General features: G+C 62.5%; 1 protein-coding gene across 3 annotated transcripts; it reads left to right on the forward strand.

Moving 5' to 3' along the window:
* Positions 1-564: 564 nt before the first annotated feature.
* On the forward strand, positions 565-23,453 carry ADGRD2 (adhesion G protein-coupled receptor D2). Of its 3 annotated transcripts, none has more exons than XM_070066518.1 (25): positions 565-606; positions 1,769-1,853; positions 2,181-2,244; positions 2,575-2,787; positions 3,032-3,673; positions 3,915-4,013; positions 4,400-4,485; positions 4,680-4,961; positions 5,974-6,085; positions 7,070-7,204; positions 7,536-7,659; positions 8,054-8,159; positions 13,795-13,850; positions 14,360-14,486; positions 14,871-14,974; positions 15,113-15,215; positions 15,374-15,527; positions 16,535-16,668; positions 16,753-16,868; positions 17,547-17,667; positions 20,775-20,816; positions 20,929-21,139; positions 21,571-21,629; positions 21,903-22,012; positions 23,183-23,453. In XM_070066518.1, exons 2-24 carry the CDS (start codon positions 1,818-1,820, stop codon positions 21,996-21,998), a joined length of 3,222 nt encoding a protein of 1,073 aa, XP_069922619.1. In that variant the 5' UTR covers positions 565-606; positions 1,769-1,817; the 3' UTR covers positions 21,999-22,012; positions 23,183-23,453. The 3 variants fall into 3 exon arrangements, with proteins under 3 accessions (XP_069922619.1, XP_069922625.1, XP_069922613.1); XM_070066524.1 differs by having other exon boundaries at positions 21,903-21,933; XM_070066512.1 differs by lacking the exon at positions 23,183-23,453 and having other exon boundaries at positions 21,903-22,718.
* Positions 23,454-25,028: the final 1,575 nt, after the last annotated feature.

Consider the following 25,028-nt stretch of genomic DNA (forward strand, 5'->3'; position numbering starts at 1 on the left):
TTTTGCCCTGTCCCCTCCCAAGCAGGAATCCGTGTGGCTAGGCTAGCAAGGCATACCCTCTGTCCCTGGGCGCCACCCCCTTGCGGGCCTCGCCTCACTCAACTCCCCCCACCCTCAGCAAGCCCCCACTCCCTTATGGTTTGGAGGCTTGGATGAAGACCCAGAAACTAGGGTTCAAGGTCAGACCCCACTGCTGGCCAGCTGTCTCCCTGGGCCTCGGTCCTCACCTGGAAGTCCCCAAAAGCTCCCCCCGACCCCGCGGTGGAGAGGGGGAGACCCGCGAAGAGCCCATGCAGGGCGTGCCCTGGCCTGCGTGGGACTGCCACGCCCAAGGCTGCTTCATCTCCCCAAATTTACTTGGTATCCAAGTCTTGCAACGTAGCCCCCTGTACCCGCGTCGTAGATGGGGGAGGCCGTGACCACGGGCCCTTCCCAGCCAAGCCAGGAGCCTGGAGCTCTGAGCCTAGCAGGCGAGGGGTTGGGGGCGGGGTCTCCAAGCACCGCCCCCAACGCCCCGCCTGCCTGGGTCCGGTCGGGTCTTGGCTACTTGGGAGCCTGCAGACGCCTCACAGACCCAGAACCGGCTCCAGGCACCAGGCAAAGCGGGTGAGCACGGGGGCTGGGAAGAGGGGAGGAATGAGAGTGCGAAGGGGACCGTTTCTGAACTGGCCCTGTTGGCCTAGGAGCAGGGGGTGCCCACAGTGGTGGCCCAACCTAGCATCTTTCTAGGGGGGTATCCATGCGTGTTTGGGGAGCTAGGAAGGCAGGTGCCAGGGATCCGAGGATGCAAATGGAGACAGGTGTGAACAAGGGGTGAGGGAATGAGCTTTTATTGAGCCCATACCATCTGCGCACATGTGAGGCACCCTTCATCCCTGTACCAGGCCCCTAAGATTCCCCACCCCTGTGAGGCTGAAGGTTGGGTGCTCCCGGGGCGGGGTGGGAGCTGACAATCAAAAGGTGCTTCTCAGAGCCCAAAACGTGTGCTCCTGCGATCCTGCTGGGTGTTGTGAGTTTGAGTTTCCTGCTTTATCTGGAAGAGGGGAAGATGCGAATGATCCGTGTGATGGCTCCAGACTCCCAGCTGGCAAGAGACTGGCTGGCTGGAGTTGGGGTTTTCTGAGACCCACTAGTGGCCAGCCAGGGCCAGAGACACCCCCAGGGATCACTGCAGGAGTGACCCCTAAATCAACTCGCTGAGAGTGTCCGCAGCTTAGGACAGCACCCGGCTGTGGTGGACCCACCGTCAGGGTCAGGTAGATGAAGTGATGGCAAGCTGATCTCAGAGGAGGGGCCAGAGAGGGCGGGAGGGAGAGCGCGGGCACAGCTCTGGGATGCCTGGCAAGGGACACAGCTTGGGGAGTGGGGGGAAGGTGGGACAGATGACCCAGTGCCTTGAGTGTCAAGCTGGGAACCCCAAAAGAACACAGGGAAGCCCCTCCAGCCCTGAGCTATGCCTCCCCACTGAGCTCTGCTCCGGCCCTCTCTGGCCAGGAGCTGGCTGCTGCCCTACCTTCCTCCCACACGAACCAGGGCAACAGTGGTTTTCAGCCACAGTCCTCAAGGGGCTCCTGGAGACCATCCCTTTGTGCCAGTAAAGGTCATCCTTGGTGGGTGGGCCACCGCATCCTGGGCTCCCAGCCTGCTGGTCGGCTCCCAGCCCAGGGAAGTGGGGAACCAAGCAGAGGGTACAGTGACCCTGCAGGCGTCCACGCCGGCAGCAACGCAGAACGCTAAGCTGCTGTCATGTTCTCCCCTCCTTCCTCAGTGCACAGTGGCCAGGCCTGCTGTCCCTCTCCTGCCCCTGCCGTGTCCAGATGGCCCACTGCTGCTTCTGCCTGCTCTTCTTCCTGGTACCGGAGCCTCTGGGAGGGGGGCTGCTGGGAGAGCTCAAATTGCTAGGGTTCCAAGTGGCCACCCCACATTGTGAGGTCAGTGCAAAGCTTACACCAGATAACCCTGGTGTAGCTAAAGAACACAAGCCTCTTCAGGTGCCGCCCCTGCTACATTCGCTCTCCAGTTTGCTTCTTGCTCCCCCTCAGGCCCGTGAAGGGACCTGTCCAAGATCACACTGACTGCAGAGCCTGCAGCACCCCCTGCTGCACACAGTAGGCATGCACTAACTGCACACACGGTGGCCGGGGGCACCTAAACCAGCCCCCCACTGTCTTCTCTCTCAGATCAGGAGTCTCTCTGGGACCCCCTCCAGCTCCCCGGCTGGATCAAGGAACCCTCGGGCCGCAGGTTGGTGTAAGGGACCACCCAGGAGGCTGCCCTCTTCCCCAGCTTAGCCAGCCTGTGGCCCAGGTGGCACAGGACAGGAGGAAGTGACACTCTGTTCAAGCCCCTCTCCCTATATACCAGGCTCTGGGCCAAAAGTTTCATTCTGTCGGGGGCGTGCCTGCTGTGTAGACAATGGCCACGCTCTGCTAGGGAAACGATTCACCAAGCCATGGAGCGTGGCAGGGAGCCCAGCCCAGATGACTCCCAGCCCCAAGACCTCAGCCCTGACCACTTCCAAGGGGGCACATGCCACACACGCTGTGCCACAGCCCCTCTCCTAATACTCTCCAGCCCCCGTGGCCCCCGGAGAGGTGGTGGAGACCGCAGAGGGGGTGTGCAGGTTCCCGGGGCAGCGGCTGAGCTGGTGGCAGGCCCAGGAGTTCTGTGAGCAGCGGTTTGGCCACCTGCCACTGGTGCCCCCAGAGAGGATTCTTGCTGCACGGCTGCGCGACACGGTCTGGGCGGCGCAAAGAGAGGCTGATCGCCGGAGGCCCCCGCAGAGGCGTGAGTGTGGGGGCGGGGTGCTGCGGCCGTCCCAGGTGGGAGCCCAGATCGCACCCTACCACATCTCCAGCTGAGTTCCCGGGCCGTGGACGTGGACGGAAAGCAGGGGTGGAGCCTCTGGGGAGGGGGAACAGAACTCCCATTTCTTCCTCCTCGAGAGGAGGGGCCTCGCAGCTGCGCCCAAACGGAGAGAGGTCGGGGCGCACGGCTGAGGAGCTGAGGCCGGGCCCGCTTGTCCCCGCAGGTGTGCGCAGCGCGGCGGCGCTGGTGTTCGGCGAGCGCTCGGCAGAGCGCGCGGCGCGGCTGCGGACGGCCCTGCCGGCGCTGGCGGCGCTGACGGCGTGCGCGCACGTGCAGTGGGACGCGACCTCGTCCGCCGCCGCCGCGCTCTTCTCGCTCGCCGCGCCCGCGCTGCCCAACGCGCTGCAGCTGCGCGCCTTCGCCGAGCCCGGCGGTGTCGTGCGCGCGGCGCTCGTCGTGCGCGGCCACCACGCGCCCTTCCGTGCCGCCTTCCGCGCCGACGGCCGCTGGCACCACGTGTGCGCCACGTGGGAACAGCGCGGCGGGAGTTGGGTGCTGTTCGCCGACGGGCGGCTGCGCGCTGGGGCGCGGGGGTTGGCCGCGGGCCGCCCAGTGCCGCCCGGCGGCGTCCTGGTGCTGGGCCAGGATCAGGACTCCCTGGGCGGCGGCTTCTCGGCACGGGACGCCTTCAGCGGCAACCTCACCGACTTCCACCTGTGGGCCCGGGCGCTGAGCCCCTCGCAGCTGCGCAGGGCACAGGCCTGTGCACCGCCTCCAGGTGGCCTGCTTTTCCGCTGGGACCCGGCTGCCCTGGACGTCACGCCGGCTCTGCTGCCTGCCGTGCGGCTGCGCCTGCTCTGTCCCGGTACGGCCCACCAGAGCCCACCCATGGTTCCCTAACACTGTCTCTGGACTTCACAGCCTGCGTGCTGGGCGGGTCCATTGTCCAGTCTTGCCCCAAAGTATTGGCCGTGGGGCTGCTCACCTAGGTCTCACCTCGCGCCTTAAAGCCAGGGCCTGCGTCCTGGGTCCCCATCGAGTGTGGCTGATTCATGGTACCACGAGGAAGCCAGGGTGTGACCCTGACACCTCCCCTACCCCGCCAGTGCCCTCAGAGGAGTGCCCCACGTGGAACCCAGGAACCCGCGCGGAGGGCTCCGAGTTCTGCCTGCAGCCGCGGCCCTTCCTCTGCTGCTATGGGACAGGTGCGCCCTGGTTGTGCTCCTGGCTCTGCTGGAGTGGCGGCCCCTGTAAGCCACGCACACCGAGCGGGGAGTGAGTGGTCGGCAGATCTGGGGATTCAGAATCTTCTGGAAGCTTCGGCGTCTCCATGGAGTCTGGGTCATAGGGCAGTGAGACCACACACACACACCCCCCCGGGGGGGCGGGGATCCCAGCTGTGGGTCCTGGGGCAAACGATTTTGCCGTTCTGTGCCTCAGTTACCCCATCTAGAACACAGATGGGAGGCGACAGGCGCTTTCAAGTGCCGATCTGCCCCTGGGCTGCCCGTGGTGGAGGGGGGTCGCTGGCTGGCTGGGCCCGCTGTGCAAGGGCATGCCCGGGGCCAGCCAGCTGTGCTGTCCTTTGCAGAGACCTACCGGCAGCTGCAGGCCGCCCGGTCATGGCCCGGCCAGGACTTTATCCGCCGAGTCAATGCCTTGGCCAATGCCACTGTGGTGAGCCCTCTCCCCAGTTTCTGCCCCCACAAGGGGGCCACTCACCTGCTGTGTCTGCAGCGATGAGGGTTGGTCCTGCCTCCTACTTGGAGAGCTGGGGGCTTGTGGCTAGTTTGCCTGCTGTCCCCAAGGAGACCCTGGGGGAATCTCCTCCTGGCAGCCAGACCAGCAGTCAGCGGCTCCTCTGCCCGCAGCTCCTCCCGGACCCCCTCTCCGGAGCCCACGGGGCCCTGTCCCTGGCCGAGGCCTTCAGCTTCCTGGGCATCCTGGAGAGAGTCCTGGCAGAGGAGGCGGCTCCGCTGGGGCCAGCTGCGCTGCTGGCGGTCTTGCGCTTCCTGAGGAGGGCGGTGGCCCTGGGAGCCGGTGAGCCGGAGCCCTTGCTGGAGCCCTGGGAGCGGCTGGGCCGGGGTGTCATGTCTGTGGCCAGCCTGATCCTGGAGGAGCGCTCGGCTGGTGCCTGGCTGGCCGTCCACAAGGTGAGGCCCGCAGGGCTGGCTGGGCCGGGGCCCGGGGTTCCGGCTTGTGGAGCTGTGGGCAAGTGGGTGTGCGTCTCGGGGCCCAGCTCTCCAGCCATCCAGGGAAGCTCCTCTTTTGTCTGCTTCACGCGTGGAACTTCCACTCAGAACTGCACTTGAACCACAGCCAACAATGGTTAAGAGCCACTAACCCGTAAGGGCCTCTGTGTGTCTCAGAATCTGCTCAGGCCCAGCATGCGGCCCAGGCGCTCCGGAGAGCAGGAAAGGCAGCGTATGTAGGGGCCTCACCCTGGCGGAGGTGCCGGCAGGCCTGGGAAGGTCAGTCCAGAGCAGGGAGGGAACCAGAGGCCACGGACTTTGCCTCTTGGGTGAAGGAGCAGGCAGAGGCCCCCTGTGGCCTCAGGGTCAGAACGGAGACCAAGGTGTAGAGATGGGCCGCCGCCACCCGGGACGCTGCTTCATCTGGACAGGTGGTGAGCTCCCCACCCTGAGAAGTGTGCAAGCCCGCATTTGATTAGGGACCAGAGGCGCCATAGTAACCTGTTTCACACCGGACTCTGAACCCTGATTTCTCCCCTGGGGAGTGTGGAATTATCACACCTGTCTTGCTAAGGCAATAGCAGGGAGCTGATGAGTGAATAGGGTGGCTTGCACGGCATACAGAAGGTGTCCTATTAGTGCATGTTCTCCCCCCTTCCCCACTGTCATCCCCCATATAGCTTTTCTTCTGGTATCTAAAAATCTGAGCACCTGTTACAGGTCCAGCCCTGAGCCAGAGTGAAGAAGTGGGGCGGCCTGGGCCAGCCCTCTGCGGCGGCTCCGGCTGGCCAAGGAGCCGGCCGGCACAGAGCGCCAAAGGCTTCCTGGGTGACAAAGGCACAGGAGGCTGCAGCAGGCAGGGCTGCCCCTGCCAGCTTGGAGACCCGGGATCTGCAGCGGGGAGAGTCTGTTAGCCCTGGTCAGGGCAGCGGCGTGTGGGAGGGGAGAGAGCTGAGACGTGGCTTCCTGCCAGGTGGTCGGCGGTCCTATGGTCCTGGTGGCGAGCGTGCAGCACCTTGCACCGCTGCTGAGCACTGTGCTGACCCCCGAGCAGCCCGGGGTGCACATCCAGCACCGCCATGCCGGTGAGCCTGCCCCTACCCGCCCGCCCAGCAGGCCCCAGACACCTCTGCACTTCCGCAGATGCTCTGCCCCGTTTCTGCCTTTGCCATGCTGTGCTTTCCATCAAGAATGCTCTTCCAGCTGGCGCCGCAGGTCACTAGGCTAATCCTCCGCCTGCGGCACCGGCATCCCGGGTTCTAGTCCCTGTCGGGGTGCCGGATTCTGTCCCGGTTGCCCCTCTTCCAGGCCAGCTCTCTGCTGTGGCCCGGGAGTGCAGTGGAGGATGGCCCAAGTGCTTGGGCCCTGCACCTGCATGGGAGACCAGGAGGAAGCACCTGGCTCCTGGCTTCGGATCAGCGTGGTGTGCCAGCCGCAGTGCACCAGCTGCAGCAGCCATTGGGGGGTGAACCAACGGCAAAGGAAGACCTTTCTCTCTGTCTCTCTCTCTCACTGTCCACTCTGCCTGTCAAAAAAAAAAAAAAAAAAGTGCTCTTCCTCCCACCATCTCCTAGCAAACTCCTGTAGGTCCTGCAGAACCCTACTGAGCCTCGCCTCCTTGGGGATGCCTTCCCAGCTTTAACTCTGTCCTGACAGTCAGTTCCTCCCTCCCCGGTCCCTGCAGCGCCTTGAAGTAGGTTTTATTTCCATTGTATTTGTGATCATTACATAAGGAGTGGTCTTCCTCCACCTGATGCTCCAGGCGTGCCAGGGCTGCTCTGATTCATCTCTGCCTCTCAGGCCAGGCCCAAGGTCAGACTCAGTGAGTGTAGACAGAGCAAGGAGCGGCCCTGGTGGGAATTCAGGCCCACGCATGTGTCCTCCAGGTGCCACCTGCCTTCTGGTGACACATAGGTGTCCAAGACCTGGTGGCCATGCCCCCACCCCTGGCCCTGGGCAGGTGGCTGGACCTGTGATGGGGTGGGGAAGGGCCCAGACCCTGCCACCTGGGCCGCTCAGCTCCAAGACCTCCCTCTGGAGGTGCAGCCCCCAGCCCCATTTCATCCCAGGCCTGGAGGTGCGGAGCCTGCGCTTGGAGGAGGCCGGCCCCAGGGACTATGTGTTCACCATGCCCGGTGGCCATCCAGAGGGGCCCGGACACATCCTCATCCCAGCGGGTGAAGTGAGGCGGCTCTGTGGGAAAGGTGGGTGAGGGGGAGGGCGTGGCTGGGGCCTATCGGGATCCAGTCACACCTCAGCCCTGACACCCTCTAGTGTCCACAACAGAAGTCGGGGGCGGGGAGAGGTAGGCCCCAGCCTTGAATGTGCGCAAGGGTGGCTGGATTAGGCAAGGAGATTTGGAGCCGTGAGTTTAAGCGCATGGGATGATGGTGGTGCAGCTTACTGGCTGTGCCATCCTAGGAGAGTCACTAGACCTCTCCGAGCCTCAGTTTCCCTATCTGTAACACGGGGAGAGCCTTACCACAGGAGCCAGCTCGTCATCAGGTGGGTCTGGGGTCCCCTCCTTTCATCCAGGCCTCGCTGGGGTCACCATGATCCACAGCTGGTTCACCTCGAGCATCTTGCTGTACACCCTCGGGGAGTCTGGCCTCGAGCGCCAGGCCCCCACCAGCACGGGCCAGGCGAGCGCGGTGCAGAGGTGAGTGGGTGCCCCCGCAGGTTGCTGAGGGCCTGCACCCCTTCCCAGGGAAAGGCTGGGCCTCCGCCCTCTCCCAGGGTCCCCCTGCTAGTGACCAATCTGTCCCTCGCAGCCCTGCTCTCACCCCCTCTCGGCACCCCACCACCACCTTCTGGAACTGCCACCTGGGCAGTGTGGCTGGGAACGTGGCGCTCCCTTGCCTGGGGTCCTGGCTCCGTGTTGAGACTCAGGCAGGGAGCACAGCTTACCCAAGCTATCAGCAAGTCCCGAGGCAAGACTGGCGCCCAGGCGCCCTGAGTCCCAGACGGGGCTGTCGCTGGGGTCTCCCGGGGGTCTGCATGAGATGAGCCAGCCATGGACGACCTCGCCCCGTCGGCTCCCCTTCTCCCCACAGGTCCCAGAGCACCCAGGTCGGCTCAGCGGTCATCTCCTCTGAGGTGCGGGACGCTGCCGGCGAGGTCAGCACGGCCGTGACCTTTCACCTGCAGCACCAGGCCCAGGTACGGGGTCCCCGTTTGGGAAAAGCCACCCTGGTACACTTATCCTGGTTTGGTTTGCTTCCTAACATCCCCCAACCTCACCACTTGTGTTTTCTTGTTGGACAACCAAGTTCTAAAAAAATGTTGGAGAAAAATATTCAGAAATGGTCCCCATCTTCCCAGGGGATGGGCGGGAAGTGGGTTGGTGCACACTTACCCACGCCCGGGGCACTACGCAAGCAGCATTCACTCCCTCCTGGAGCTGCCTTCTTCCCTGGAGCTTGAGGGAGGTGGTGGGAGCCGGGCTTTCTTTCTGGGTCTCTGTGACTCGATGCACACGAGCCCACTGGGCAGACCCGGAAGGGCGTGCACAGGAAGCGTTCACACTCACCACGTACTTCAGAGGGATAAAGACAGCCTCGTGCCCATCAGGCAGGGACTGTCCCACAACCCCCCCGAGAGCTGGATGTGGAAGAGTGGGCAGAAGTTCAGAGTGGGATAGGTGTTTCCTTCTCTATCAGCTGAAGGGGAAAATCCTCATGTCGTGTGGTTTGATTTCATTCCACGGAATACACAAACCCCTTCCGCCTTTGCACATTGGAGCATTTCAGAGGAAGCAAAAGTCTCCTTTGCTCATAACCAGTAATTCGGAGCACACACGCGGCTGCACTCGCTTGTCTGTCCCCTGAGACTTTCCAGAAACTTCAGCGAGGTATGCAGCCAACCGTGGGCGTCCGAGGGGGAGAGGCCCCAGGACCCCATCACGGATAGCCACAATCTGCAGCCGCCCAAGTCTTTTCCATCGGATGGTGCGGCATTTGCCCATGGTTACACCCCCACAGTCATTCCCGGGTTCCAGTAATAATGCCACCTAATGCAGTATCAGTGCTATGTGAATACTGGGCCAAACTGCATTGTTTAAAAGGAGTCGTGACAACAACAAAGTCTACACGTTGCAATACACATGCATCTTGTATTCCCGGAATGTTTTCCATCTGTGGTCGGTTGACTGCACAGATGGGACACCTGCAGATACGGAGGGCCAACTGTAGACATCGGCATCCTCAGTTACTGCCCTTCTCAGTGCCCCCCCGTGCGGGTTGACCTGTGCGTAGCCCTGGGCAAGGTGTGAACAGTTCCGCGCGCTGCAGAGGCTTCTTGGTGCCTCTCCCAGAGCGGTCTCCCAGGACGTCACCGCTCTGCTTTCCGTGGCTACAGAATGTCTGTCTTTCCTGGAGTTGCACAGAAACGGAACCGCACGGACGTGTTGAGATCTGCTGCTGGCCCTCTGGTGGTGTTCGGGAGCCTTACCCACCAGGGGACTCCTCTGCACCGCCCGGCGCGTTCCACTCCTCGGTGCCACGATCGGTTGTGTCGCAGGGACCTGTTGACGGAGACCCCACTGTTTTCAGTTCCGGCAGTTATGAATACGCCTGCTGGAAACACGCGTGCACAGCTCTTCTTGAGGGCATAGGATTTCTCTCTTTCTTTCTTTTTAAGATTTATTTATTTGTAGGCCGGCGCCGCGGCTCACTAGGCTAATCCTCCACCTTGTGGTGCCGGCACACCGGGTTCTAGTCCCGGTCGGGGCGCCGGATTCTGTCCCGGTTGCCCCTCTTCCAGGCCAGCCCTCTGCTGTGACCAGGGAGTGCAGTGGAGGATGGCCCAGGTGCTTGGGCCCTGCACCCCATGGGAGACCAGGAGAAGCACCTGGCTCCTGGCTCCTGCCATCGGATCAGCGCGGTGCGCCGGCCGCAGCACGCCGGCCGCGGCGGCCATTGGAGGGTGAACCAACGGCAAAGGAAGACCTTTCTCTCTGTCTCTCTCTCTCACTGTCCACTCTGCCTGTCAAATAAAAAAAATAAAAAATAAAAAAAGATTTATTTATTTGTTTGAAAGGCAGAGTTACAGAGAGGTAAAGGTAGAGAGAGAGAGAGAGAGAGAGAGAGAGAGAGGTCTTCCAACTGCTGGTTCACTCCCCAGATGGCCACAATGGCTGGAGCTGAGCCAACCTAAAGCCAGGAGCCAGGAGCTTCTTCCTATGCGGGCGCAGGGGCCCAAGGACTTGCGCCATCTTCTACTTTCCAAGGCCATAGCAGAGAGCTGGATCAGAAGAGGAACAGCCAGGACTAGAACTAGCGCCCATAGGGGATGCTGGTGCTTCAGGCCAGGGGATTAACCTGCTGAGCCACAGTGCTGGCCCTCCAATCCAGCTTTCTGCTGTGGCCTGGGACAGCAGTAGAGGATGGCCCAAGCACTTGGGCCTCTGCGCCCATGTTGGAAACCTGGAAGAAGCTCCTGGCTCCTGGCTTCAGATCAGCCCAGCTCCAGCTGTTGCGGCTATTTGGGGAGTGAACCAGCAGATGGAAGACTTTTTTTTTTAAGATTTATTTATTTATTTGAAAGTCGGAGTTACACAGAGGGAGAAGGAGAGGCAGAGAGAGAGAGGACACACATGTCCCTCTGTCCTAGGTTCCCTAGAATTTCTCTCGGTGATCGTGTATAGGTCGGGGCATAGGTCCTGAGGAGGCTTGTGTTAAGTGCATCCCTAAGGATCCCGTAGTTTTGGATGTTGTTGTAAATGCTCGTATTTTCCCGGTGCAGTGTTAACCTGCTCATTTCCAACTTACGTAACGCAGTTGACGTCCGAGCATTGATGCCGCGTCCTGTTCCGCTCCCGGCCCGGCACTCCCAGCAGCCCCCTAACATCCTGGGGTCTCCCACACACGCGATCCGCTTGTCTGCACGTGGAGGCTGTCGCGCTGTCTCCTCTCCCACCCGTGTCGTGTGTCCTCTCTGGCCTTGTCGCGTTGGCTAGGTCTCTGGTTCGGCGTGGTGTTGGCTGTGGATCTTTGTGGGAGCCCTTTCTCCCATTAAGTTCCCTTCTCTTCCTAGTTTGTCATGGACGGTTATTGAGTCTTGCCAAACGTTTCTTCCACAGTGGCACAATCTGTTAATCTGAGAAGATAGGTGAATTCCGCCGGTTGATTTCAAACATTAAACCTGCTTTGGATTCCTGGTGTCAGCCCTGCTTGGGTTTGGTGTATTGCATTTTCTATGCATTGTGGGATTCGGTTTCAGATATTTTGTGAATAACTTTTGTGTTTGTGTCCCTGAATAATGTGAAGTCTTCTCCTAATGTCGCCCTCTGCTTTGGGCATTAGGTTAACGCGGGCCCCGTGACATGAGCCGGGAAGTGCTCCCTTGTCCCCGTGAGCCTTTGCGAGCCTTTGCCAGTGGTCATCTGGGCCTGCGCTTCCTTTGTGGAAAGATTTTAAATTCTGAGTTCTGTTTCTTGAGTTGATATCAGTGATTTGGGTGTGTTTGTTTTTCTTCTTGACACGTTTTGTTAACTTATGCCTTTGAAAGAACTTGTCCATTTCATGTAGTTTATCAAATTCCTGGCTTAAAGCTGTTTATTAACTTTTTAAAAATATTTATTTATTTATTTGAAAGACACAGAGAGAGAGAGAGAAAGAGAGAGAGAGAGAGAGAGAGAGATCTTCCATCTGCTGGTTCACTACCCCAAAGGCTGCAATGACCAGCACTGGGCCAGGCCAAAGCCAAGAGCTTCCTCTGGGTCTCCCACATGGGTGCAGGGGCCCAAGCACTTGGGCCATCTTCCGCTGCTTTCCCAGGTGCATTAGCAGAGAACTGGATCAGAAGTGGAGCAGCCAGGACTTGAACCAGCGCCCATATGGATGCCAGCACTGCAGACAGCAGCTTAACACACTATGCCACAGCGCTAGCCCCAAAGCTGTTTATTCTATTCCATCATTCTCCTCCTAAGATTTCTAAGATTTAAAGTGATTTCTTTTTTTACTCTTGACAAGTCTTGCTGGAAGTTTACCAATTTTGTTTCTATTTTTTAAAGAACTATTCATGCTGCATTTATACACTATGGTTTAAATACGTTAATATAAAAAGTAAATGAAAGGAACGTACTGCTTATTGCGTGCGACATGTTTGGGACATACAGAAGGGGAGGAAGAAGACGGAAAGCCCCGCCCCTAGAAAAAGCCTCTGCGAAGGTCTGGCCACGCCCTCCTGGCCTGTTCTTGGCCTCTGATGCCTGCGAAAGTCTTTCCTTCAGCAACCCCCAGGCCTTGCTCCGCGGGCTGAGCCGTGCAAGCCCAGTGCTCTCCGTGCCCCTGCGGGGGTCTGCATGCGGGGTCACCGCCGTCCCCTTGCTGCCACCCCATCCCAGCTGCTGGGGCCCAGGCCTGAGCCGCCACACTCCAGGGTGTGGTCCAGCTGCTGCGAGGCCCTCTCCCAGCCACTCAGCCAGAGACTGCAGGGCGCCTCCATTCACCCCAACCGTGCCCAGCCCCTCCTCTCTCCCCCTGGAGACTGGTCCCTTGTTGGGGCTCCAGGCAGAGACAGCTTTGTGACCTTTGGGTGTCCGGCTACATTTGTGTTTTAGTCTGTACCAACAGTAAATGTCACCAGTGGTGTCATCGTCACTCATTTGTAAAGTATAGAGCCGAGGCGGGTGTCTGGCCTAGTGGTTGAGACACCAGGGCACCTGGGTTCAGTCCCCAGTGCCAGCTCCTGATCCCAGCCTCCTGCTCACGCGCACCTTAGGAGACAGCAGGGACGATTCAGGGAGCTGGGTTCCTGCCACCCACGTAGGAGGCATGGATGGAGTTCCAGCTCCTTGCTTGGGCATCTGAAGGGCTGGTTTTGTGTTCCCAGCACCCCATGCAGTATGCACTTGAGGCCCAGGAAAAACATGAATGAGCGAGTGAATACACTTCACTCCACCCAAGCCCACACCTGCGGAAGGGCCAGACAGCTGGCTCAGCCAGGACCCGGTCTCAGCGCCATGCTGTGTGATGTAGGGCAGGTGACCTCCCGTCTCTGAGCCTACCTTCCTCGTCTGAAATCATGCGACTTCGTACCTGTCTCCTCAGTGGCTAAGAAGATCCGCCACCGTGAAGGGCATGGAAGTGCCTGCTGTTGCCCTCCCCGGTTGGGACCAAATGCCAGGCTCAGGCCACCTCCCCTGTTCTGTCTCCAGCCTTAATGACGTTGTATGAAATTATATTGTTGGCATCGTTTGTTTACAAAAACTCACACGTGCACTACAACGGTCCAAACCCAGAAGCAGCCAGTGTGGACTGCATTATGATTTGCCCCCAGACCTCATATGTGTGTGCACGTATGTGTGTATTTGTGTCTGAGTACATGCATGGGTGTATATGTGCACTGTGTATGTCTGTGTGCACGTGACCATTTATGTACATGTGTGTATGTGTGCATGTGTCCATGTTTGGGTTTGGATGTGCATGTGTACATGTGTGTTGTATATGTTGTACATGTGTGTGCATGTGTGTGCGTGTGTGTGTGTGTGCACAAGCAAATGACTTTCATTCTTTACAAAGTGGCCCCACCATGCATCCTGTTAGTCAGCTTCTCACCCGCTGGGCGGCAGATCACTGAGGTCTTTCCCCAGCAGTGGAGAGGGGCCCGCTGGGGGTCTGCCCAGGTGCAGAGCCCTCTTTAACCCCCGCCGCGGTGGCCATCAGTGGGTCCCGGTGCCTCCCTGGCGTGCATGGGACAGCAGGCGCTCAGCTGGCCTCCTTCTGCCTCCCGCTTCCCCCGGGGCCTCACACCCCCCGCCCAGCTCACACACCTGTCCTGTCTCCCGCCCTAGGCCTCCCCTCAGAGGCTGGTGGAGCCGGTCTGTGCTTTCTGGAACTTCAGCCCTGGGTGAGTCTCCACTGCCGGGCCGCCTGCCCTGCTTGAGGGGGGTCAGCACTCACCGTGCCGTGCGCCCCTGGTCACTGGGTCTCACCCCCAGGACAGGCTGCAGCAGGAGAGCGCGTTACTCGGAAGGTAGTGAGCTCCCTGTCAATGGAGGTGTGTGAGGGAGGCGGCACTCACTGTGAGGTGCCTGGGAAGAGACAGGTGCCGACTGCGAGTTCCGTGTGACCCTGGCAGGCCGCTGGGAACTTTGAAGGGCAGAGGAGGCCCGGGATTAGCCCTGTCCCCTGCCCTGGGTGGCATCAGTCATAGTACTCAGTCCTTAAGAGGCGGCCCTGCTGTCTGCCCTGGCCTCCTGCCGTCCTGAGAAGGCTGAGCGCAGCTGACAAGACGGGAAACTGAGGCCGAGGTCGCGTAGCTGGCTAGAGGCAAGCCAGTGACGGCCCAGGCTCGAGGGACGAGGTTCCTCGTCCCCCACCCCCCATGAAAGCCCTTTCCTTCCCCACCCCCTCCAGCCAAGACGCAGGGGGCTCCTGGGCCACCCGGGGCTGCTCCGTGACTGCCCTGTACCCCGACTCCACCGCCTGCTTCTGCAACCACAGCACCAGCTTTGCCGTCCTGCTGCAGGTGTGGGATGCCCAGGTGAGCCGGCGAGGGCGGTGGGGGAGGGGCGACGGCCGCCAGCCCAGGAGCAAGGGCGGGAGGCGTGGGCGGCCGGCTTGTCACAGGGCCCCGAACCGCGGCTCAAGAGTACCAAACAGAGCGGAGGCACTGGGCACCGAGAGGGCACAGACAGGGAGTGGGGTCAGGTGGGATGTGGGGTGAGGGGTCGGTCCCGGCTGGAGATCGAGTGAGGAGCGGGTAGGTACCGGGTCAGGGGACATGGCCAGGAGCGGCCCCGGAGGGGAAGGGAAGCCTGGAGGAGACCGGGGGGCCTCCATGGGTGGTTCTGGGGGAGTGAGGTGGGCAGGGGGAGCTGTGCTGCGCCGGGGCAGGGCGCCCACTGCTTCCGGTCCGGCCCCGCAGAGAGGCCCCGAGGAGGACTCGCTGCTGCGGACGGTGTCGTTTGTGGGCTGCGGCGTGTCCTTCTGCGCCCTCACCACCAGCTTCCTGCTCTTCCTGGCGGCCGGGTGAGGAGCACCCACCCCGCCTCCCGCGTCGAGGCCCCCGGTGGAGCCGCCCGCCTGCCTCCCTTGGCCCAGCCACTGTGGACCCAAGTGGGGTGGAGCCCGGGTGGGCCTCTGGCCAACCGCTGCTCTGCGTGCCAGGGTGCCCACGTCGGAGCGGACCACAGTCCACAAGAACCTGACCTTCTCCCTGGCCTCGGCCGAAGGCTTCCTCATGGCCAGCGAGTGGGCACAGGCCAGCCAGGTGGGCAGCCGGCAGGGGGTGCGTATGCTCAGGGCCAGTGCAGAGATCTCGCTCGCGGACGCCTCTTTGGGTTGTGATTGCCAGGCCCCGGGGCGGGGCGGGGGGGACCCCGGGTGGGGGGTGCGCAGCTTATCAGGGGCTCCCCCGCCCTCCCACAGGTGGCGTGTGTGGCTGTCACAGCCGCCATGCACTTCCTCTTCTTGGTGGCTTTCTCCTGGATGCTGGTGGAGGGACTACTGCTGTGGAGCAAGGTGGTAGCTGTGAGCATGCGCCCTGGCTCCCGGATGAGGTTCTACTACGCCCTGGGCTGGGGTGAGGCCCTGCCCCCCGCCCCCGTGCTGTTCTCAGCCAAGCCACCACGGCCTCCAGTGCTGGCTCATTTCCACCTGGCACCCACCAGTCTCCATCCGGCGCCCGCCGCCACCCAGCACCCAGCGCCACCCACCTCTGCCACGAGCTCCGTTTTCTCAGTTGGGTCAGCCTCCGACTTGCCCCAGCCCTGTTCTCACCCACTCATTCAAGGGAGGGAGAGAGCCTGCACCCCAAGTGTCCCCAGCAGCTCCAGGCCAGGCGAAGGGACAAAACCAGGAGCTGGGGACGCCGCTCAGGTCTCCCCGTTTACCATCGCCTGCTGCCTCCCCGGGTGTGCATTAGCAGGGGGCTGGAGTCAGGAGCAGAGCCCGCCGTTGGGATGCGGGCAACTTAACCGCTAGGCCAATGCCCACCCCACGGAGCCGTGAAGGTCATGAAAACACTAAGGACAGCAAATAAGCCAGACCATCTAATTCACCTCTAATTCACGCGCCCATTCACTGGTTTATTCCTCAAATGCCCATAAAGGCCAGGCCAGGGTTGGGGCCCAAGTCAGGAGCCAGGAGCTCGATCCAGGTGTCCCACGTGTGTGGCAGGCACTCAGGTGCCTCCCAGGCCTGCATTAGCTGGAGGCTGGAATCGGAGCAGAACCAGGACTCAGACCCAGGCACCCCGCTGAACTGGGACGTGTTAATGACCGCACCAAACACTGGTCCCCCAACACCAGTTCCTCCTAATCCTCCCCCCGCAGCTGCCTCAGCACCCCAGGTCCAGTGTTGCTGTCGACCCCATGCCTTGGCCCACCCTCCTGCCCTGCACCGGCTTCCGGTCCCAGCTGTCCCCACTCCCAGACTACTCGAGGCTCCACTAATCCCTGATGGCATCAGGCCCCCAACCCTGCTCTCGGATCGTCCCAGCGCTCCCCCGTACGGCTGTCCTGGGCATGGGGGCTGAGTCCTGGAGAGAACGGACTGGGCGGCATGGCCTGAGGCTACTTCTTTCCCTAGGCGCGCCTGTGCTCATCGTGGCCGTGACCCTGGCTGTGTCCCCCCATGACTACGTGGCTGCCGGCCACTGCTGGCTCAGCGTGCACACGGACGCCATCTGGGCCTTCGTGGGGCCTGTGCTGTTTGTGCTGGCTGTGAGCGGGGTGGCCCGGGGACCCAGAGGGGAGGGGCATGCCGGGGACGGGGCCCCCTTTCACCCACTGACTCCAGGTCTCCAGGCCAATACCTGCATCCTGGTCCGCGTGGTGCTGGTCACCGTGTCCAGTGCCCGCCGTCGCGCCCACACACTGAACCCACAGCCGTGCCTGCAGCAGCGGCTCCAGATCCAGATATGGTGAGGCCCAGGCTGACGGAGCGGGGGGCCCGTTCAACATGCCCCCATGTTGAGAGGCAGCAGGCTGCACTGAGCATGCACTGTGCACAAGTCCCCCACCTCTGTGTCACACATGCCCACGCGTGTCCATGTATAGAAATGACCACTGAGGCTGTGCAAGGCAGGTGTGCTCACTGGCCCCTGTCCTGGGTTTCACCATCTGACAGCCTCCGAGGGGACAAGGGAGAGGAGACCCCAAAACCAGGGAGTCTCCCAAAGTTCAAGTTTGGGGTGCAGCTCCGGGTCTCCACCCCTGCCAGCAGCCCCTCCGGCCTCTGCAGGGCCATGTCTGGCTTGAGAAGGGGCTGTGGCTTTCTTCCTACACTAGGGGCAGGACAGCCCAAGCCAGGGAGTCCCTAAGAGTCCAGGGACCCCTGGGGCTCCTTGGGGAGGAGGAGGGGGAGGACCCTTTGATCCCAAGCTCCTCGTTCCCCAGCACTGGCCTCAGCCCTCACTCTGGGCTGCTGCCCCCGCTTCTTTAAGCAGGGGTTGGTGGCTGGGGTCCCACGTCCCAGTGCCTCTGCCCCACCCCCCAGGCACGGCCCTTGAGAGGGGCAGCGGAGCCTGGGTCCTGCCTGCACTGCTGCCCCCACCCAGGATTTCCTCCCTGGGCCCCTGAGCACCACCCTCCCCCCACAGGGCCACCGTGAAGCCAGTGCTGGTGCTGCTGCCCGTCCTGGGCCTGACCTGGGTGGTCGGCACCCTGGTGCACCTGAGCCCGGCCTGGGCCTATGCCGCCGTGGGCCTCAATTCCATCCAGGTACCTCCAGGTCCCAGGGCTCTGACGTGCACGGGGACTCTGCAGGGTGTGGCAGCACCTGCTTTGCCTGGGGCCCAGAGAGGCAGCGAGCTCTTGGCCACTTGGAGCGCTGGGCAGTGTCTTCTGCTGTTCGCCCCCTGTGCCAGCTGCTCACACTGGGGGGGGGGGAGGTGATGCACCCAGGAGGGCAGGGGTGGTGGGCATTGGTCACCAGGGTCCTTCTTCCCCTGGGCCTGGGGGACTCAGCCACCTTCTGCCAGGCAGGTGTGGAATGAGAGAGGAAAGAAAGGGGAGCTGTGGGGGATGGGGTAGCGGTGGGGGGGGCCCTGTGCTGGAGGATGCTGGGGTTCCAAGGGGTCCAGCTCCCTGACACCTGCACGGCACTGAGCCATGGGGGATGGGGTGGGGGCCCCATTCCAGCCCTGCCCTCGAAGCCACCCGTGACCCTGGCTGGGTTTTCCTGTCATCACAGCGTGGGGTGGGTGGCAGCAGCATCTTGTTGCCATGGTGACCACCACAGCTCCTTGTCTGGTGCCGCCCTCCCATGGTGAGGGGTGGCTCCCTGATGCTCTCCACCCCTCTCCATACCTCCCCGGTGGGCAGGGACCCAGCCCCGGGGACGATGCCACCCTCCCTTCCCCTCGCGGGGTCTCGTGTCTTTGTCCCCCTGGGAGATCCTCCTTGGCTCACAGGCTCTGTCACCATCTCCCTCTCCCTGCCCCCTTCTCCCACTTAGCACTGACACCGCCCGCCTGCCCCAGCCCCTGCTCTCCTGGGCCTCTCTCCACGTCTCGCGTTCTCTCCTCGCCTTCTGTCTCTGTCATGTCACCCCATCTTGCTCTCCACCTCTGCCTCTCTGTGTGTGGCATGGCCCTCTCTGCCCGCCCTGGGCTCAGGCTCAGGCTATGTCTTCCACGCTCTCTGCCACACGCCAACCCACAACGCCACTGTCGCCCTGGGTCCCCTCTCCCCGCCCTCCACCGCCAATCCCCACTCTCTGTCTTGGCTGGCAGCTGGGCAGGGGGCAGCAGGGGGCAGCAGGCCCGGGGCTACAGGGGCTGGGAGTGGCTCCACTGACTTCTTGCCTCCCAAAGCCTGCACTGGGTTTTGCAGAGGGAGAGCAAAGCCTCATTTCCATAACCAGCTATGCCTCCCGCTTGCCCTGCTGAGACCAGGACACACCGGGCCAAGCCTCAGCTTCCAGGTCTAAATATAGGGGATCAGATTGCCACCCACCTCGTGGGATCAAGTGGCGTTCAACTGGGGTAACACGCGTGGGGGCTCAGTCCCCGGAACACAAGGAGCCATCCGTGGCTCAGCACACTCTGCCCGGCCCCTCCTCTGCCCGCTGGGGGCTGCCCTGCCTGCCCAGGGTCAGAGGAGCCACGGATGCGGCCATCCTTGTACGAAGCGGCCGAGGCAGGCTGGCGTTGAAAGACTGCAGGTTCTGCGGGTGCAAGCTCACGGGGTCCCTGCGGGCGCTGGCTTCTGTCGGAGGCCATGCAGGCTGCACGTCGTGGGAGACAGGCAGCGTGGGCACCCGTCTGGTCTCTCGCCGCTTTCTCACTGCACCAGGATTGGGCCCCGGGGAGCTCTCTCATGACCTTATCGAACCCCAATCATTTTGCAAAGGCCCCGCTCTCAACTCCAGAGTCACACGGAGTTCACGTCTTCTTCAAACCATGAACTTCCGGGTGCTGGGGATTCAACTCCTGCGTGAGTCTGAGGGCTGGGACGAGCCATAACCCAAGTGCGGCCACCTTTGGAGAGCTCGGCTGCGCAGGGGACAGACCCCGAAACCACACAAGGGCGGTGCCGTCAAGGCTTACCCACCAGGGCAGGGTCAGGGCGGCGTGGGGGCAGGGAATTCACTCACGGGAGGCAGAACGGGCACTTCCAAGCGCTAAGAGCTGACGGCTGCATGGGGAGAGGAAGGAGAATGTTTTAAGCCAGAGGAGTGTGATGGGATCAAATGGAGGGGAGATGTGGAGAGGGAAGGCCTGTGAGAAATGGGGCAGGAGCAGGTGTGGAGCCCAGAGCGTGCGGGCGCCCCAGAGCTGTTTTAAGGAGCTCAGACTTTGTCCCAGAGGTACCCGGGAGCTATAGAGGGTGTTAGGCAGGTGCTGGTACGGTTGGGTGGGAGTTTGGAAAGATGCCTTTGTTTAGGTGATGCAGAGGCAGAAAAACAGGACAGGTGGGTGCTGGGGCTGGAAGGTGCCTGGGTCTGTCTTGGGGGCTGGGAGAGGTGGTTTCATTTCTGTGGGTGCCTACACACCGGGGCAGCAGTCGGGCTCATAGGCTCTAGCTGTCAGCCCTGGGAGGCTGGGAGGCCTGGAGAAATCCCCGCCCCCGACCTGGGTCCTGCGGTCTGACCCTCAAGGCAGGAGCTGCTGCCTCTTCCATTACCCAGGCAGAGCCGGAGACGTCCTGGGCTCCACACACAGACACGGGCACACGTGTGCATGCACACATAGGTGCACACATACCCAATACACATGGACGGCAACAGCTACATGCCACGTGAGCACCCAGGGACAAGAGCCCACATGTGCGTGCACACCCACACGTGCACACACCCACCGCGGGGCTGCTGTGAGGGCAGAGGGAGACCCTGCATGGGATGGCGCTTTGTGAGTGGCGAGGCCCCCTTGGTCACCGGGCGCGTGGGCAGGAGACAGCCAGCGCTGCCGCAGCTCCCACCCTGGGCCTGCACACACCGGCCTCGGCCCCACTGTGCAGATGAAGAGTCGGAGAGGTGAAGGCTGCTCAGCGGAGGCGTGGTCGGAAGGCACTCCCGGGCCTGCGCCTGCACGTGGACTTGGCCTTGGGGCTTCAGGAAGGCCGCTGAGGCTGTGAGGCCGTGAGGCTGGGGCAGGTGCAGAGAGGCTGCCGGGCCTTGCGATGCCCTCCCCCTGGGAAGACCCCGCACCACAGGGTTTGCCTTCAGTCTGCACATCTCTGGGTATCTCTGTGGGTGCCCATGGCCTGTGGACCTCTGGGGGGCGCTGTGGCTCCAGGCAAGACAGGAAGCTAAGCCACAAGGAGGGGTCTGGGGAGGTGGCGCTCCTAGGAAGCGGCACCTGCCCATCTGCTGGGTTTGTCCCTAGGGGCCATACATCTTCCTGATCTACTCGGCCTACAACGGGGAGGTGAGTGGGGAGGTGGGGTGCAGGGAGGGCTGGAGCTCCCCCATATCTGAGCATCACTGCAGGAGGCCCATGGGAGTGGGGGGCCCCAGACCAACCTGCACGTGGTCCCCAGGTGCGCAGCGCCCTGCAGAGGATGATGGGGAAGAAGGCAGCCGCCGAGGCGCTCGCGGTGCGGCCAGGCGAGGCCCGAGGGGCAAGAGGCCCCCCCAGGCCCCCCACCCTCTCCTTTCAGCCCTGCTGCAGCCCCTCCGGCCAGGGGCCCAGCCCTCCAATGGGCAGCCCCTTAGCCTGGGCTCCACCCCGGAGACAAGTGGCTCTCAGAGGTATGGCCCCTCCCTCCCTCCATTCTGCCCCTCCACCACACAGGCAGATCCTATCCGACCATCTGAGGGACAGGGAGACCCAGGCCCAAGACATCTGGCAGCCTTGGGCTTGGGCCATGACTTAGCCATGGCCTGTGTCCCCCACAGCCTCCACCAGGGATCAGGGCCCCTGGCGCCCAGGCTAGAGGTGGGGCTGGCCCGGGGTGACCTGCTCTGGGTCTCCAGGAAGAATGGGCTGGTGGAATGGGTTCCAGTCTGAGGTCCCAACTTCCTTCCTGTGTGCCCTCAGGCAAGCTGCCCTCCCTCTCTGGGTAAACCTTCAGTGGGTTCTTAGGGTACTTGATAGCGTGGTAGCCAGGGTGGGAGAGAGAGAGGGCTTCCTGCCTCAGTTTCCCCACAGTTCACCAGCTCCGGGGTTTCTCCCCCACTAGGGACCCGTGGCCCCAGAATCCCCACAGCCTTCTCCTCCATTGCGGAGCCCGAGAGACCGGTGAGGCCGGACAGGGTGTGGCCCCTGGGCTTGGCCAAGGGCCTGGCAGGGGTGGCCTGCGGCGTCAGGGGAGCCGCAGGGACTCTGGTAGGGCTGGGGTGGGGGCATCCCCTGGGATCTGTTCCCAGACTGACGATGTCGATGTCGGGATTGTTGCTGGCTGCACCTGAATGCCAAGGACCCCGGGGGCGGGGCACCAAGGGCCCTGGGAAAGCGGGAAGAGTGGGCCTCCCCTCCCCACTCCCGCCCCTGATGGTCCCTCTCTGTCCCTAGGCTGTGGAGCTGACGGCATTCAAGGCTTCAGGTAGCGCTGGCACCTCAAAGGGTCCCTCTTCCCTGGGGGCCTGGACACCCCGTCTGCCCCACTAGCAGAATGACACAGTGTAAGGGGCCCTCCCCTCACCGTGCCCCTTGGTGGGGCCTGATGGGGCTCCTTCAGAAGCCGTGAAAGGCGGGGCTCCCCCCAGGGGCCACAGTTAGGGATGGAGACCCCGTCCAGAGGGGGTGCTGCCTTCCTGTGCCCCCCAAGCCCAGCCTCCCGCCGCGGAGGGCCCCTGTCTTGGTGCCTGGTGGTCTGAGCCGCCTCCCACACCCGTGAGAAACAAGTGCTTTCCTGCCCGGCCTGAAGCAAGATGCGGTGACCTGTGGCAGCTGGGCAAGCCTGGGGACCCTGCTGGGGCGGGGCCAAAGCCGCGGAAGCTAAGCCGGCTCCATGGTTCCCCCAACCGTAAACCAACCCGGCGCAGCCTCAAACCCGCCCTTGAGGGGCAAGAAGCGGGTTCCTGGAGCTCCACCTGGGGCCGGGCTCCGAGCTAAGCCCAGACATCTGCAGCTTCTGATCCAGGGACCGCAGAGGGGCGAGCCCCCCCCAGTCGCACAGCGGTAGTAACGTGGCGAGGGAGGCGCGGACGCATTTGCACCCGGGGCTGTGTGGCCCGGCCGCCACGCATGCCGGGTGCCTCAGTGCCTTGGAGCGCAGCTTCCCCTTCAGCAAAACGGGCCTGGGGCGCCCCCTGCAGGCTGGTCGGGAGGGCGCAGGGCCAGGCACCGGCCGGAGACCGAGTGGGGCCTGAGCGGCCCCTCCCCCCAGCCGCCCCCGCCCCCGCCCCCGCCCCGCAGCGTGGCTGCGGGAACAAGAGCGCTGGCGGCGCCTCTGCGCCAAGTGACAGCGCCTTTGTCTCTGCTGAATGGGTGCGTTGCTAGAGCCGCCCGTAGCAACGGAGCGGCTTCTACCTCGGCCCCACCCTGCGGACCTGCACCCTGGTCCGGCCCTCCAACCCCCGCAACCCGCCCGGGTGGCCCGAGCGAGAAGTGCGGGGGCCCGCCTCCGCTCCTCCGAAAGCCCAGAGAGCCCTCCAGGCCGTGCGGCCACGCAGGTGTTCTTAGGATGGAGCAACTGGGGCTCAGGCAGAGGCGCTCGGGCTGGGCTTGCCACCCAAGACCCGCCCCGCCCCCCCCGCCCCCGCCTCAATTCCCGGAGCCCCCGCCGCCATGCAGGGGTCCCCACGCCGATTCTCCGCCAGCCCAGCCCAGAGGACACACTTTCCTTGCAGGTTTCTAGACGGAGACCTTGGGGGCTTTTCTCCTGGCCCCTCCCAACTCAGCAGGGCCTGGAGACCGCGTCCTGGGAACCCCAGGGAGAATGCGGCTGGACCTCCCCTCCCACAGCTTAGCTGCCCCTGCTCCTCCTTGGAGTGGGGGCCTGGGCTGCTGCTCCCGCCAACCCTTGCAGATCCACGGCTCTGGCCCCATCCACCTGTCCGTCCCCACCTGCCCCGCGTTCTCATGCCCTACCGTGTGTCTTCCTGGTAATAAATGGGTCCCAGTGAGTCTCTCTGGTCCCTCTGTGTGTGTGTGGGGGGGGGGGTGCCCTGGCCTGGGAAGGATAGGAGATGCCAGCTTGGGGGGGGGGGGGCTTTGGGCCTCCAACGGGCCACAGCCTCATCTCCAGGGCAGGTGCATTTATTAGCACCTGCTCTGCCTCTGGTGGAGACAGAGCCTGCAGGTGCAGGGGAGTGCTGTGGTGGCGGCCGGGGACGCAGTGGGTGTGGCTGGGAGCAGCCCAGTGGACTGCTCAGAGGAGGCACCTGGACTGTTGCTGGGGAATGACCACCACCCGATGTGCGACTTGGCCAGAGTCTTTTCCAAGGTGCTGACTCTTTTTGGGTTCTGGAGGCCGGGAGGGAGCCGTGATGATGCATTAGGGCTCCCCTGGGCCTGGGTGTCAACAGGAAAACAGCTCAGCCACCCGAGAGCCCCGCCTGCAGGTGCAGGGGAGTGCAGGGCTGATCCTGAGTGGCAGCAAGGAGGAGGTGCTAGCCCGGCAGGACACCTGGTGGCCCCCACCACCCCTTGCCTTCCGAGGGCTCCCCCAAATCAATCACAAGGACTCTGCGGGGGGCAAGGTAGGGCCTTCCTCATCCACCCCGCTTCCTTGTTCCATAGCCCCACCCAAACCCTCAGTTTGCATATATATAAGTTACATATATATCTAATATAATTATATATGTATGATTTTTTTTTTGAGAAAATGCTCTCATTCGCTGGCTCACGCCCTAAACAGAAGCCAGGAATGCAGTCCAAGTCTCCCGCGTGGGTAGCAGGAACCCAATGACCTGAGCCGTTACTGCTGCCTCCCAGGACCCAAGTTAGCAGGAAGCTGGAGTCTGGAGCTGCGGCCGGGTTGAGTCCCGTCACCCCCTTACTCTCTTTAGTCTCCAGACAAGAGGTTCTCCAGTGCCCCTCCACCCGCCACGCACCCCTCTGCCTGGACTGCCCTGACTCCTGTGTCGTCGGGGGGCTCCTGGGCATCTCTCAAAACCCAGTCTGGACAACCAATAGCCTATGAAGGCTTCCTGTCCCGTTGTCCAACCAACCCCCAGAGCTGAACCAACCCTTCCTCATCTTTATTATTATCACTATTAGAAAGGCAGAGCTATAGACAGGGAAGTAGAGAGACCTTCCATCTGCTGGTTCACTCCCCAGTGGCCAGAGAGCCAGACTGGACCAGGAGGAAGCCAGGAGCCAGGACCTCCATCCAGGTCTCCCACGTGGGTGACGGGGCCCAAGCACCTGGGCCATCTGCTACTCTCGCAAGCGCACTGGCAGGGAGCTGGATCATAAGTGGAGCAGCCTGGACTGGAACTGGTGCCCACGTGGGATGCTGACACAGGTGGCAGCTTAACCCGCTCCGCCATGACGCCGGCCCCTTCTGCAACCTGTGCTGCCCTGCGTGGAGTTGTAGTCTCATCAAGCGAGTCTCCCCTACATGACAGGGCGTCCCTCTGCAGCAGGAGCCACGTCCCCTGCATCACGTGCAGGTGCCTAGGAGGGCGACGTGTGTGTCTTTGCCTCAAAGTCCCCGCTGAGCTGTGTGCCTAGGGCCCTGTGGCTGTGGAT

Source organism: Oryctolagus cuniculus, chromosome 1 (assembly GCF_964237555.1).
Source record: "Oryctolagus cuniculus chromosome 1, mOryCun1.1, whole genome shotgun sequence".
Taxonomy (NCBI): Eukaryota; Metazoa; Chordata; class Mammalia; order Lagomorpha; family Leporidae; genus Oryctolagus; species Oryctolagus cuniculus.